This window comes from Prenolepis imparis, unplaced genomic scaffold (assembly GCF_030444845.1).
Source record: "Prenolepis imparis isolate NDT839.2.m4 unplaced genomic scaffold, iyPreImpa1.0 SCAF_3, whole genome shotgun sequence".
NCBI lineage: Eukaryota > Metazoa > Arthropoda > Insecta > Hymenoptera > Formicidae > Prenolepis > Prenolepis imparis.
The window spans coordinates 15,868,505-15,882,120 of NW_028141161.1; the positions used below are offsets into that span (position 1 = coordinate 15,868,505).

The 13,616-nt window shown below is 37.9% G+C and overlaps 2 protein-coding genes across 3 annotated transcripts in view; one reads left to right on the forward strand and one right to left on the reverse strand.

Annotated features, from left to right (window-relative positions):
- LOC145934030 (uncharacterized) overlaps positions 1 to 13,616 on the forward strand; it is a 172,496-nt gene that overhangs the window by 72,619 nt on the left and 86,261 nt on the right. The window lies entirely within an intron of this gene.
- On the reverse strand, positions 144 to 2,783 carry LOC145934028 (aminomethyltransferase, mitochondrial). Its single transcript, XM_083034217.1, has 5 exons — positions 2,459 to 2,783; positions 1,860 to 2,200; positions 1,455 to 1,774; positions 854 to 936; positions 144 to 631 (listed from the first exon to the last, which is right to left on the reverse strand). Exons 1-5 carry the CDS (start codon positions 2,736 to 2,738, stop codon positions 294 to 296), a joined length of 1,362 nt encoding a protein of 453 aa, XP_082890343.1. The 5' UTR covers positions 2,739 to 2,783; the 3' UTR covers positions 144 to 293.

Consider the following 13,616-nt stretch of genomic DNA (forward strand, 5'->3'; position numbering starts at 1 on the left):
GTATACACAATTTTATAAATAGTAATCAGTTTTCTTACCAATATATTTAATCATTAATTTAGAGATTTAATTATTCAAGATATTAGTTTAATTTAAAGACTAATATGCAAATTGAGTAAGCAGAAATTTTGAAAATCTGTCTATCAAAATATAAACATTACGTATAATTTATTCGTGGAGCTTATTACATATTATACGTACATGTTCTATAATTGTAAGTAATTTGCTATTGTCAATTATAGTAGTATCGTAATTCTGCTCGATTCGATCAATTTCCATGCTAAATCAATGCATTATTTCGCGGTGTAATAATTCGCTTTCACAAAAGGCATCTTCGACACGGTGGCCTTGTAAGTCTTTCCCCGAATCTCGATCAACACACCGCCACCGGTGTGCGCCCAATCCGGCGGTAGGTATCCCATAGCGACTGGCCGACCCAATGTCGGACTTGGTCCACCGGAAGTAACGCTGCCCACACGCTCTCCTTCCGGCGTCAATATCGATGCGCCTTGCCTGGCAGGTGGTCCTTGGCCCAGTAAGAGTCCGACACGTTTCTTCGTAACGCCTGTCTTAATTTGCGAAAGAATTCGTTGCGCGCCTGGAAAATTGGCTTCTGCTCTTCGTCGTTTTGCTGCGAAGGAAAAAAAATATCGATCGTTTTATAAATTATTTTATAATCGTTTTAGAAATTATGAAATTGGCAAAAAAGAGAGACTGGAATAATTTGTGTAACAAAGTTAAACAAGCGGAAATACGAATGATAGAAGTACTTGATTATTTAAAAACGGTTATATAGAAGAATATTTGTCGTGATTAAAAGATTCATTAACTACCTTCGCGAGAGACTACTGACCTACTAGCCAGGTAAGAGCAGCTTCGATCGGTGTGGTATCCTCATTGATATCATTACCGTACAAACAGAGTCCAGCTTCCAATCTATGAAAAAATGGCGAAAAATATCATTATATTTCTATTCTACTTGACATTGTTTACTTATTTATCAATAGAAATTTTCTTTTTTCAATCTTATATACAATGTTATCTCAGCCACGTTTTTTGCGAATAATTATTGTGTGTGTGTGTTTTAATATATACACAGAGAATTTTCTCTTAGAATTTACCTTAAATCATGGTAATCGTGGGACAATATGCATGGTATAGAAAGAATTTTATGAGAATTTCTCTGATTAATATTTATCACAATAAAAAATAATAATATTACAATAAAATATAAAATATGTTTGATCAATTTTACTATGCAGTTTAATAAAATTAATCAAACATATTTTATATTTTATTGTGATAGATATTATTTTTATTGTGATAAATATTAATCAGAGAAACTTTCATAAAATTCTTTATACCATATTGTCCCACGATTACCATGATTATCGGGGTAAATTCTAAGAGAAAATTCTTTCAGTGTAATATATGTATAATATTTATTACTTAACCTTAAACTATCTCTGGCTCCTAAACCAGCCAACTTTACGCCAGGAATTGCCAAGATCTTTTCTACTAGATTAATCGCGTCCTTCGCAGGCACTGAAATTTCAAAACCGTCCTCCCCGGTGTATCCACATCGTGAAATTCTGATACGACTGCCTAATACTTCGGTTTTGACGCTATACATAAACTTTAAGGTCCTAAGATCGAAATTGACTAGCGATTGAAGGACCGTTGCTGCTGCAGGGCCTTGAAGAGCTATTAAACCTTGTTCCAAAGGATTTAGAAAGTCGACGTATACATCTTTACTAACATTTTTAAAATCTTTCTGAAAGCAAAGAAATCCATATATAATATTTTATATTTATATTCATTACGTTTTAAAATATTAGGTATCTCTGCAATTTTTTTACCTGACGCTCTAGAAGAAGTTGACTGTCTTCATCGCGCCTTCCCGCATTAGATACGAGAAAGTATTTGTCTTCGTCATCCTTGGTGATGATAAGATCGTCGAGAATTCCACCTTTGTCGTTAGTAAAGACTGTTAAAGTCGCAGCGCCCTTGCTTAAATTCTTCAGATCACACGTAGTTAATGATTCTAAATATTCTCCGGCATCTTTACCGGAGACGCGTGTTTGCAGCATATGACCGACGTCGAACAGTGACGCCGATGATCTGGTATGTAGATGAGATACGGTGATCGCATCTTGATATTGTACTGGCATCAGCCATCCGGCAAAATTGACAATCTTACCTAAACATAAAATTGTATAAAATTAGATAAAGGGTTATCTATAATTTTTAAAAATATATTTTCTGCATTAAAATATAACTAGGATATACTAATATTATACTAGGAAAGTTAAAAAAACGTTTCTCAGAAAAATGAGCTTGTATTATTCATTTAACAGCATCGAGCATAACATTATTATTCGCGATAATTTGTTAGATTAAAAAATATATAACAGATTATTTTCTCAATTTAGTACCAGAAATTCAGATCTCAACTTGCCTTGTTTTCCCACGTGAAGATCGTAAAGACAGGTTTTCCGGGCTTCGGTAACCGTCGATGTTGATGACAGCCGACAATTTTGCTTCTGAATCGCGACTGCATGAGGTGCCGTGAAATCGATCAAACAATTCGAACGCAACGTCGAATCACCACCCCATCCCTCCCTGACTCTTGACACTACAGCCGCGCTGCAGGTATCACGAATGCTTGCGAAAATTTTTAGACATTTCTCGAGATTGTCGCAGACAACGAACTTGCCGCGGGTGCCGAAACGAAGCATGATGCTTCTCTTTTAATCCTCTATTATGTATTAACTCAGCGTCGCTCTCAAAGATAAATCGAAGTGTTCGCCTGTTGATATGACCCCGCGCTATATTTGTTTTCAGACTCGGATATATCTAGCTTTAAAAGTTGAAAAGTTAGATTTAAAAAGCGCGTAGACGATGAAATCTAATCTCACACACACATATGCAATATATGTATTGTAAAAAATGTCCTTCTATAAAAATTTAATTACTAAAGTTGTGCGCGTGAAGAAAGAAATAAAGAAATTCTACATGTCTTCGAAATTGAATTGTGTCGTCCCTGTAAATTATATTATAAGCTGATATTATGACCCGTAACAACACACTTTGTGTTATCGAGCAGTTATCATTATTATCTTTATACATACGTAAAAGAGGTCATGATACTAAAATCACGTGATAAGTAAACTAATCGTACTATGATTATGAGAAACTGGTTGGTAGTCACGAGACCTGAAATGCTTATTAAATTTTTATTGTACCACGTAATAATAATAATAATATTAATAATAATAATAATCATGATCATCATCGCAATAATAAATTGTGATAATAATGACAATAATAAATGGTAATAATAATAATAATAATAATAATCATTTACGATCATAATAATAATAATAGTTTCGTAATAATAATAATAATAATAATATGATACTTCATCATCGTCGGTAATAATCCAATGACAAATGTCAATATTTATATAGTAGCGTGTCGAACGGAGAAACGACCTTAAAAAACGAAGACAGTATCAATGTTCGTTCGTACATTTTGTTTTTTAGCTTCCGCCGTTTTTTATCTTCTCGCTCGCTCTCCTTAGGATCTCTTCTACCTCTCGCTCTCGCATCTTCCATACACGCGCATTCTCACTTCGCTTCCTCTTTTATTTAATCTTTTTTTTTTCGCTTTTAATCTCCCCTTTTCTCTCACACATACGCGCGCACACACATACATACACGCACACTTTCTTCTTCTGTCTCTTGACTTACACAATTGATGCAAAATGTTTCTGACACAGTCCGACCAATGTGTGTATGTGTGTGTGTGTGCACGTTTTCCCGGTTATTCTCTTTTAATCAATCCTCACGATCGCATTTTGCTCGACGCTTTCCTCATTTTTTCCACCTTTCCTCCTTGAAATTCGCTCTAGAATTCTTTTTTTTTCTTTTAAAATCCTTGCACGTGTTAACACATTCACTCACACTGGTAAATTGGTTTGGTAGTGGAGGGATCGGGGCGGGGGCAGGAGGGGGAAGGGCGAATTGATTATGTGAGGGGATGGATATTCAATGGTAATGATCAGGATAGGAACGGGATGTCCGCCGGATTTTTTTATACCGTATTTTAAGGATTACGGGGGGAGAGGATAGGAAAAAATGTGATATTGATGAGAAAAACAGATAAGTCGCGGTGAAAAAAGAAGGCGCGAACGACGATCGCGGATCGGTCGGTCGATGACAAGCAATTTCGCTTTTTCCTTTCGATCGTCCTGCGATGTTTAACCGATCAAATTTTTTACGAGAAAAACTCGTTCTCGAGTAAAGGACACCGATACCGTCGCGATACCACGAGCGTCGAAAAATCTAACAACGATCGATCTACGACCGCGAGGGGAGAACTGAAAAATTTGCGATTTGTCGCGCGCTAGAGAAAGTATATAACTATATTGTTGCCTCGTGTTCTTACGCGATTTTTGTTTCCGCTGTTCCGACATTGTTTCTTTTTCTTTTTTTTTTTTTCCAATCTGTCGTTTTGCTTGTTTCGACCTGTAACTATTGCTGTCCGAACTACTTTTGCCTCCCATCGCCTCTCTTCCTCATCACTCGAGTCCCTCGAGCGCGTCGATCTGCCGATAAAAAATTTTCCCAAATCTGGACCCGTCCTCTTCTAGGATCGGGCCCGAGGCACTCGTTCTGGTTGTCCAAAAGTCGCTCGATCGCGTATCGTTCCGGCAGGATCGTCGCGCCGAAGGACATCTCTCGCACGTCTCGTACGCGTTGCGTGTGCTGGTTCATGTATGTACGTACATACGAGCATATATACATACATACATACATACATATATGTATATTTTTATATATAGATATATATTCGGCTATTCTCTTTTGGTCCTGGTACAAAGGAAACGAGAATCACTTTCTCTCTCTTTTTTTTTCCCGGAAGAACCGCGGTTTCGAAAAATGGAAAAAAGTCGCTCGTTTTACTTAAATTTTGAGATTTCTCGAAAAATTACTATAATCTCGAAATTTCTTTTACTTTTGTATTTCATTCGGCCATGACTTGGGTTTTCTATTGACTTTACTGGAGGGGAGGGGAATTCTGTTTTGTTGCCTGTCGACATGCAATGTGCAATCACCGTCGAGAAATTCTCTCTCTCTCATTCTCTTTCTCTCTATCTTTCATACTATGTTATGCTTTCTCTCTCTCTCTTACGCTCCCTATATGTATACCTCGAGTTCGATAATTTCGTCTAAAATTCCATTTTCGCCTTAACTATACACAATAATCATAATATATAATAATAATAATCACGATTCGAATACATCATCGATCATTTTTCCGAATATAGATACAATAATTTCTTATTTTTCATCATCTTCCTATCCTCATGCTCTCCCACGCGTGCTCTCTTCCACATTCTCTCCCTCTCTTTCTCTCTCTCTTGCAATTACATCTTGCAATAATAATCGTTTAGGTCGTCGTATATCTATACATATACATATACATATATATATAATTTATAAAATGAAAATAGGTACAATTTTGGACGCTTTTCTTCGTCGAAAAAACGCTCCGAAAATTTTATTTTCGCTTAATAATGCCCATCGGTTGCGATTCTAGTCCACTTGGTAGTAAAATTTTGTTTATTTCCTATCTCATACACACATTTATATCTCATTTTCTCGCATTTTCTCTCTTATTTTCTCATTCTTTCGATTCGCATTTTCACTAGCGGATACACTCATCAGAATAGCATTCTTTCGATCATTCATCTTGTCTCGCAATTTATTTCGCTCGCAGGCAAACCCTTGTTCTCTCATCCACAAAATTGCAGCGATAGTCGCCCTCGCGATATATATCTGCCTTTCCGCCGCTAATTTCTAAAAAAGACCTTAAATTTAGGCTGGCCAATCGCGTGCTTCCGGAATCGACGAGCTTCCGTTTGCGTTTATACGAAGGAACGACTTTCACACGAACGGGAGTATTTCAGATAATTTCCGCGTATTTACAATTTAACTGCGACTCGAATTCCTCCAGTCTCCCGTCACAAAAATCCGAGGCGTTAATTACGAATATCGTAGTCGCGCGAAAGGTCGTCCAACCGGAAGTCGTGAGGCACGAAGAATTTATTCTCGCTTATAAACTTCATTTCCTTTCGCTTATCTTCGATCTACACGCCCGCGAATCGGCCTCGCGATCCTGTCGAAGTAATCTCCTCAGTTCGAATGTCTTTATTCGACAAAGTTCTTCGATTTTCTCGCCGTATGTGAAAATAATTTTTGATTTGTAAAAAAATTTATATATATATATCATAGATATATAAAAATTTCGCTTGAATATATTGGAATTTTCCAAGAGCGTTTGCAATTTTGCGTAAAAAATTTTGCGCCAAGATCACTTCCACGAAGACGCCAAGCCGACCCGCTCCGCAGACATTAACATCTAACGAACTCTTAATCCTCGATCGTAAGCCTAAAGGATGTTTCAAGGATCGGATCTTTTCCCATCCTCGATTTCGCGTTGATTTCATCTTTTTTTTTTCTCGCGATCATCGATCATGCAGTGTTCAATGGCGTCTACGCGCGAGCGCGCGTCGCTTCGCTTGTAGACGCGTTGAATTTATCACTTACAATCTAATTACACGTCGAAAGTAATGTCGCAATAACGCTCCAACGTGGAACCCCTTGTATTTTGATATGTTTGTTCGAGAGAACTGCGACATTTTGTCGAGGCCCTTCTCGTGCTGATCTCGTGCATCAAAATTAAAAAAAAAATTTTTTTTTTGAAAATATATAACGCGACCAAAATGGCTATTTTTTTTTCGTCGAAAATGCTACTTTGGAAACATTAGAAGAGACCTCGATGAAGCGTCGCGTACTTTTTCGTGTAACAAATTTTGGGTCATATGAATTAAGCACATATTTCGAGCATCCTAAATACGGAATATGACAATGTGATTGATTGATAAAAATTGAGCATATTTCTCGGTTAGAAAGAAGGTGTAATAACGGAAGGCGAATGGGACAATTAATTAAAATTAATATCTTCCGATCGGTACTAAGAATGATTAATTATCGAATCAGTGTACGAGATTTTCTTTTGTTCGCAATCCTATTCGCCCGCAGTTGTTACACCTGGAAAGATAATTGACGGTCGAACTGATCGTCCAGAGAAATTGATTCCAGTAGTTATTGATACACTAGTTTTGAATTCTCATCGAACACTGCCCACGTACGCGAGACGGAATCGGATCGTCGCGTACGTGGTAGGGAAAAGACTAGGTTTCGAATTTTCCTTCCACGCGTGCCACGAAGTTCTCTTCGTCGCACAGAAGCACCCTTTCTTTCATTGATGTATTATCATTATCATCATTAACAATAACAAAAAGAAGAACGTTCCTAGAGGTACGCATCCGTTTGTAATGCGTTTTCGTGCAAAAAGGCTCTCGCGATTTCTCAATTTGGATCTCGCTCTTTCACCGTTAGTCGCAATCATCGACCATTCTCGTCCTCATCTTGTAGATATTATCTTCACATCGTAATCATCAATTAGACATATCCTACACAATAGCGGGACTCGCTCGTAACCGAAAGAGACTGTTGTATAATATAATTGTATATGACATACTTTACTCTCTCTTTCTTACTATATAAAGTACTTGAGACAGCACTTTTGTTTTCGTACTTCTTTTTCGCGCGTCGATTATTTCCAAAATTCGAAATTGCATGTACGTAGCTCGCGACGTGCTCTTTGAGGATCCCACAGCTTTTCTAATTGCGACTAGAATGCGATCAGCGAGAGGACAAAAAATCGTTCCTCTCGTTTCGACATTCTCGTCGCGAAAAATCTGGTTCCTTTAGTTCGTTATCGCACTGTTTGGAAACTTTCATCGAAACATCTCAAATCGCGCATACCACTCTCCTCTCGATCGGTCGACTATGTGGTTGGTGCTGTCGCACTTGGCAATGAAGGATTTTTGAATGACTTGGATGTAACAATTTCATGACTGACATGCACGATTTTAATTCTAACGATACTATTATTTTAACATTATAAAAAATTATGGACGCAATATGTGCAAACAGGTAACAACAATTTTCTTTTTTTTTTGTTTTCTTTTCTTATAACATTTGCAAAACACTTTCGAGAGATCCTAATTTCACAATTTTGACAAGAATAGAGATTAGTGCGACAACATTAACTACTGAAGCACGCTCGAGATGAGGGGCAATCGAAATAGTTATCTCGCTCGCTGATCGACAATAGGGGAACGCATTAAGAGTCGATAGCGATAACTAATAATAGTGGTAATAGTACTAATAGCGTTAATTGATAATAACTAATAGCGTTAACTAATAACGAATATCGGGCCGGGTGTACGAACGCTCCGTATCGAGATCAATATAATGTTAATTTCATTTTGGACGTATATATCTATTTTACATATATCTAGAAATATTCTCAAAGTATCGAATTTATTCATCAATATCCGAAATTTCGATACGTCGAGCGATGAAATGAAGGAAGATTTGTAAGAGTATCTTCCATGCTTGTGAATCACACGCGTTCATACACCCGGTACTTTGACAAGGTAATAGTATAGGTAACGATAAAGTTTAATAAATGCACGTGTCCTAAACTTCCATGTGACAATCGTCAGCGTATTTTAAAGATTCGATACATTATCCTGCCTCTCTCATGTAAATAGAAACCGTCGTCGATCGGGAATTTCGACGCGAGGAACCACATACGAGAGATGAATTAAAAAAAAAGAAATAAAAAAAGAAAATTGTGAAGAAGGAAATTCAATCTCACGATCAAATTGACACAAAGAGAACTAGACATGTATCACATCGATTTATCTAATGTACCACACGCGAACGAGGACAGAACAGTTTACAACACGGGTTCTATAATATAATACAATACTCTAATAATAATAAGTAATATAATAATTATAATAATATTAATAATAATTAATAATATAAAATAAAGGTAATAATAACATATAATATATAACATAATATAATAATAATGATAATAATAATAATAGCGACGTACTAACATTTTCTAGCGACAGCAGTAGCAGTAGGTAGGTAAATGTAATAATAGGAGTGTGGTGTTGGTAATGTTGGCACTACGCTATATGTAATAGTAGTTGCGGCAGCGCTAAATCTGCGTGAGTGTATGCGTCTAAGGCATGAGAGAAAGAAAAGGAAGCTCGTAACAAAAATATGAAATTGAGAAGTTATCGATAAAAATTTAATACATATCACCTACGTTTCTCGGCGGACTGCAATTAATTTTCATATATATCGGCGCGACTCAATCTATGTGAATAGTAACTAAAGAACCGTAGTTTATGTATACCATTTCGTGTGTGCGTATGTGTCTATGAGTACACGTGTCGATCTACTTTACTTCAGGATGAATGCAGCTCGAAAGTGGAGCCGCGTTAAAACGTAACTGCTACGCTTAATTAATTAATAATATAGGCAGTAACTAATCGTAAAAATTCATAGCTTGCGCTTTATTGTTTCTTTTTTTTTTTTAACCAATTCTGACTAGCAAACGTAACTCGCGTGACGAGCTCGCTCGCCGAACGCCGCGTGTTTTTCGCCACGCTCTCGCCTTTTTTTTCCCCGACTCTTTTTTTTATCGATTATTATTTTATCTTCTCATTAAATAGGAACTCTCTCTCTTTCTTTCATAGCAAGACCAAAAATCATAATGTGAGAAACTAAAAGCGTGGTCTTATAATAATAATCTCGTGCGGTTCGGCGAACGAAAACGTTACGATGAGACGATTGAAGAGTACGTATAATGGGACGTGGAAGAAATAAGAAAATTCAATCCTTACGATTTGCCGATTCAAAAGAATTTGATCTTTCCGCGATAGGGTTGACCACGCAAATGAGTAAAAATGAGATCGAAAAAATTAGTCCCCGTACTCTTCGCCTTCTAAACGAGGAAAGTGCGCTGGTATACGTAAAAAAAAAGGAAAGGGGGCAAAAAGGAACGTAAAATTTGAACTTTTACGCGGCGCACGCGATCCACACATGTGCGCGATATAAAAGGAAAAATCAAGAAAGCGAGAGTCGAACTTGACATACCTAAAATGATAAAGGAAAACGAAGGAAAACACGTATAAAACTCAATTAACGACAAATCGTGTCCATTATCTCCGTCTTTCTCAGTCGTGCGATACCACGCGCATATAACTAAAATGAAAAAAAAAAAAAAAATAACAAACATAATGAGAAACCAATCTTTCGCGCGATCGTTAACAACAATAAAATTTCGATGCCTAATTGTTTAATAATAATAGTAATAATATCAAAATAAAGGAAGAGAGAGAAGGACTCGAATTTCCGTAACGCGGTATCGTGTTCCTTTTTCTACTTTCATATATAAATATTTATTTGCTAAATAACATATATCATATATTTATTTAACCAATGTAATTGTATATGTACGTGTGCTTTGTGTATAATTAAAAAGAAAAGGAGCGATGAAAAAAAAAAAAGAAAAGAAAGAAAGGAGAATCTCGAAACGTGGCTTCTCTTCCCTTACTATCGCTTTTTGTCGATTTCACTTAAGAGTTGTTATAGATTTACAACATATTAAATTTCGACGATTCTCGAGCGAAAATTTTATAAACCGAGGCTTTGCTTCCTAGTTGTTTTTTCTCTCTTTTTCTTTCCTCCCTTTCGTTTCTCTATAAAATACGCCTCCAATTGCCCTCTGGCAATCTCATTGTAATAATAATGATAATATAATTAATAACTAATTATAATTATAATTGTAGGTTAACCGCGGTATCGAAAGGCTAGGGCTCGCTTGACAGGCTCTCACGTATTTTCGATTTTTCTTTTCACATCTTTCGAAACTCTTCCCGTATCTTTGCCGATCGATTTTCTTCCGTGCGAATCGAAACGTACGTGCGAGATCCCGTTCGGCGGCCTCGCCGAAAAAGCGTGAGGGTGGATAGGTATTTTTATATGCAAAAGGAAAACTCGACGGAATAACAACAATCGAAGCTTCATGAAAGATCCATTCGCACCGTACATTCATCTTTTTTGCTTTTTTGAAAGTTTCTCGTTTTTGCTTATACAAGGATCGGCCCGGATCCTGGCCGGCGGTTTGACACAACGAAAAGAGGCTACGTTTTGTCAGCAACGCGGATATTTCCTCGTGGACGGTCCCGCCGTCCTGCCAATTCCACAGATTGCGTTCCCAGCATCATATCTTTTCTTTCTGTTTTTTTTTTTTTTACTTTTCCGATTTCCTCCATTTCTCTTTCTAATTTCTTCTCTGGGCCGCGCAATCCCATGGAAAATTTTTTTCCCTCTCGAGCCTCCTCCTTTCACATTTTTCTCTTCTCCCGTATCCTCCTTTCTTTCGCCTCGCATTAAATAAGTACCGATTTCGCCTGTCCGAGTTGACACCCGTCTCGGCTTTGTACCCTCTTTTGACTAGAATTGAATTTCGAACGGAGGATTACTTCCTCTTTTGTCGCGATCTTCACGGAGACTCGAGAGATATAATTCTCCCTTTTCTTTCTTCTTTGTTTAAATATTTCCGTCAAACAATGCTGGCCGGCGGGACCGGAAGTGCGTCGGTGTGTTTGCCCAAAAGGGGACTTCGACCAAACTCAATCGATACCATTAAACCTGCACGCGCATCCTCGTCGCGCGCTTCGCCGTTCGAATATGATGCAGGTGAAATCGTTTTTTTTTTTTAATTCGCGACCCTCGTCGCAACGAGGCTGCGCGTCGAAAATTAACGATAACTTGCGCTGTATTACTCGGTAACTAACTGTACGTAAAAGTTTGAATTCTGAAACTTAACGTTCGCTATTTTCGGAGTCGAGGTCAAGCGCGCTCCGTCCCGCGATGCACCGTTAAAGATCAAAGATTGCAGACGCATCAATTTTTGGTAGAAGTTTGCAAGAAATTTTCTGGAATTTTCAAGAACATTTTTTCAAGAATATCAAAATAAATCAATGATATTCTTCCATAAACACTCCAAATTTTTATTTTATGAAAAAAAAAAAATATATATATATATAAAATAAGGCTTGCCTGATAATTTTTAATTTTGTCTAATGAGGAACGGAGCGTAGTTGTCGTCGAACTCGCAACCAAGTTTATCGCGAACGAACGTGAAACAACATTGTATATGAGAGGGATGAGTTGGGAGGGGACAGTGGTTGAAAGGGATGCTTTGTTCCTGAGGGAGCGTGATGAGGTGAATTGGTTCGCCGGTGGGGACGGGTGGTGGGGTATTTTGTATTGTGTAGAAAAACAACGCTGTAAGTGAAATAACTCAACGTTGCACTTGAAAGACCAATAAAGTAACGGGGATATAGGACACCTGAACACGCGTTGCCTGACATGGTGCTGTATCGAGCACGAACTGGCGGCTGAAACTGACGTTTCAAGCCGGCCCGAACTGCCGAAAGCAGCTTCCGAATATATAACTTTGATCGTCCGACGTCGGAGAAAAGCCGGATATAAGCTTGCTGGGAAAAAACTTACTTCTTTTTTTTTCTTTTTCTATTTTTTCTTTGAATTCCCTCACGTTGAACAACATGTTGCGGACAAGTTTTGATCTCGCGGACGATCGCGGCTCGCGTGTTCAGGTACCCTCCGATTCGCGTCCGAGTCCCAAAGTCCCTGCTCGTCGTGTTCCGTAGTGAGTGCCTCCGCGATTTATTTATTGATAGAGGCGGTGCGCGCGGTATGCGCAGCGCTACCGCTTGGCCCTTACTTATAATACTGGAATACGTGTAATTAATAATTATGCATGTGTGTATGCGGTACGGTTAATTAAGTCATCTTGAATGATTACTGTAATTAATTAATTGTTATCAGTTAGTTAAATATGGCTCCACCGTGCAATCGTCTACCACTCTCCTTCTTTTTATCCTGCTCAATCTCATCCTATCTTCCCTCTTCACGCTCGCTTCCTCGCGCCTACCTCAGAGTATACAACGTACACGTTGGCTAAACTACAGACACTTAGTACACTTATTATCATATTTATTCGTTAAATGACGATTGAGTTAAGTGGAAGGAGGGATTGCGAGCGACCGGTTTTGGTTAAGGTTGGGTAATTTTTTTAAATTTTACTTTTAGGATGTGTTTCTTTTGATAATTCGATCGAATTTTCTTTTTTTTTTTACACCGGTCGGTCGAGGTCGAAAAAATCGGGGAAGAGGTTATCGGAAGAGGGAAGAAATATTTACCCAAACGAAGGATCGGGATGGGAGGGACAGGAAGTTGCGCACGAAATGAATCCGGTATACTTCCGGTCGTGTCACTATCCGACTAGCGGTATGTGATGTACGACGAGATTCTGCAAACACTGAAAAAGACCACGTGCTTCCCGTATACTTACTTATTTTAACTGTTTAACTGCGGTACACTTGTGATTACTGTTCTACCATAGCACTACTAATTGTGAGTTATACTTGAGAACTGTCTGTTTACTGTAACGGAAAACCCTGACGAAGGCACCCACTCAGCGGACAATGTACTGATTCATCTTTATTTTCGTGTTCCATTTTCTTTATTTTTTTTTATTCGCCGATTCGTAATTAATCGCTTCCGATAAGTTCGTAATTTTTT